Source organism: Lissotriton helveticus, chromosome 1_1 (assembly GCF_964261635.1).
Source record: "Lissotriton helveticus chromosome 1_1, aLisHel1.1, whole genome shotgun sequence".
Lineage (NCBI taxonomy): Eukaryota > Metazoa > Chordata > Amphibia > Caudata > Salamandridae > Lissotriton > Lissotriton helveticus.
This window is the reverse complement of record NC_136057.1, coordinates 239,012,568-239,014,801: the sequence shown is the minus strand read 5'-3', so window position 1 is coordinate 239,014,801 and position 2,234 is coordinate 239,012,568. Positions and strand designations below refer to the sequence as shown.

At 41.8% G+C, this 2,234-nt stretch overlaps 1 protein-coding gene across 1 annotated transcript; it reads right to left on the bottom strand.

Annotated features, from left to right (window-relative positions):
- Nucleotides 1–263: 263 nt before the first annotated feature.
- LOC144768778 (olfactory receptor 8D1-like) lies at nt 264–1,208 on the bottom strand. Its single transcript, XM_078652709.1, has one exon. It carries the CDS (start codon nt 1,206–1,208, stop codon nt 264–266), a length of 945 nt encoding a protein of 314 aa, XP_078508835.1.
- Nucleotides 1,209–2,234: the final 1,026 nt, after the last annotated feature.

Sequence of the window (2,234 nt, the reverse complement as noted above, 5' to 3'; positions counted from 1 at the left end):
GGACTATATCCCCACCTCTTCATCAGCTTTGCATTTGCTGGTTATTTAAAAGAAGGCACCTTGGTGGAGACAGGTGTTTGCAATCTTTATGTACTGAGGGTTAACCAAGTGTCTTATTTCGGGAAAAAGCGTTAACCTCAAACACAAAAATATAGACAAAGATACACACATGAAAAGATTGTCTTATATAGTATTTTTTCGACTCATGTATTTACCCTGAATAATTTGACAGTACCTCAAAAGTCTCATGGCAACCACTAAGCCTATCTTAACTTCAATATTTTAGAACAAATCATTTTTTTAAATGCCTCCTTCACCTCAGTGTTTCTCAGACTGTAGACCATTGGGTTTAACATTGGAATTATTATGGTATAAAACACCGAAGTTACTCTGTCCTGATCCATTGTGTAAACTGAGCTTGGTCGCAGGTACATGAAGCCAAGTGTTCCAAAGAAGAGAGTTACACAGATAATGTGAGCAGAGCATGTTGAAAATGCCCTCCTTTTCCCCTCTGCAGATGGAATTCTTAGAATGGTAGAGATGATGTATGTGTATGAGGTGATGATAATGATAGGAATGATCACTAAATGGAGGCTACAAGATACAAACACCAGCACAGCTTCATTGAGTGAGGTGTCTGAGCAAGAAAGCTTGAGTAGAGGGGGTACATCACAGTAATAGTGCATGATTTTATTTGACCTACAGAAGGAAAGTCTCATTGTGCAACAAGCATTTAAGATAGCATTGAGGATTGCAACTGTGTGTGCCCCCAAGATGAGAAGAGTGCATGTTTGGTTGGTCATAATGGCTGTGTAGAGCAATGGATTACATATTGCAGCATACCGGTCATACGCCATAATCCCCAGAATAAAAATCTGCAAGCTCCCCATCCAAAAGTATATAAAGAGCTGTGCAATGCAACCTGGTACAGCAATGGTCTTCTCTTCTGATAGGAAGTTTACCAACATGTTGGGTGTTATATTTGTAGAATAACAAAAGTCTGCAAAGGACAAATTACAGAGGAAGAAATACATGGGGGTGTGAAGACGAGGAGAAAACCTTATTAATGCTGTGATGCCTGCATTTCCCACTACGGTAATGGTATAGGTAGTAAGAAAAAAAACAAAGAGTGGAATCTGTAGCTGTTGGTTTTCAGTGAGACCAAGCAGAATAAATTCCTTTATAGATGTGTAGTTTGCTTCTTCCATTTTTCAAACAATTAAGCCTGCTGAAAGAGAAAAACCACAATAAAAAGTGTGTATATTCCACCATAAACTGTATTTCAACATGGCATGAAATATAATCTCAATGGTAATGCAGACAATGATAAAGCATCATTGAATACCAAGGCATTGGCAATCAAGGGAGACCATCAAGGGAGAACATTTCCATCTTCATTGAACTTTGGCTTGCCTTGGGCAGTGTTTCAGACCAAGAATCATCTGGCGGGGAGACCTTCGTTTCCTTGGCTTTCCTTAACAACCATATGATCATATAATAATAATAATAATAATAATAATAATAATAATAATAATAATAATAATAATAATAATAACAATATGTTACAATAACATTCTTATAATACTCCATTATGGAAACATCTCCATTGAACATTAAGGGGTCGATTACGATTCAGGAAAAACCACTCCGAATAGCGGTATGGAGCGTTTTCCCCATACGAATCGTACCCTGCAACGTCCCCCGTATGTACAGCGAAGTACGATTCATACCAGGATTCCGTACGAATCGTACAGAGTCTGTACAAATCAAATCCCCATACGAATCTCCCTCGGAACCCCCTGTACACCACATCCGTACAGTTCGCGGCTGTTTTTCCCAACCCAGCAAGTATGAATCGTTTCGGGTACGCACCGTACAACGCTTTTTTTATGGGAGCCTAAAACGTCTGGAGAACCAGAGTTCGCCTCGAAACAGGTACGGAACGGCCCCCCTGGGTACGGTGCGTACACCCCATGATCGCAGGGGTACGATGCGTACCCGTGCGATAATGGGGTGTATGCACTGTATCCCGCAATCGCAGGGTGTACGCACCGTACCCCATGTTCGGTGGGTATACGGTGCGTAAACCCTGCGATCGCGGGGTAAGGTGCGTACACCCCATTATTGCAGGGGTACGCACCGTACCCCTGCGATCATGGGGTGTACGCACCGTACGGTGTGTATGTAAAAGTGCCCTTTTCCTTACGAATCGCCCTTACCTGACGTGGACCGTA

Coding starts and splice junctions, on each gene's coding strand:
- LOC144768778 (XM_078652709.1), bottom strand. CDS start 1,208: ATGGAAGAAGCAAACTACACATCTATAAAGGAATTTATTCTGCTTGGT.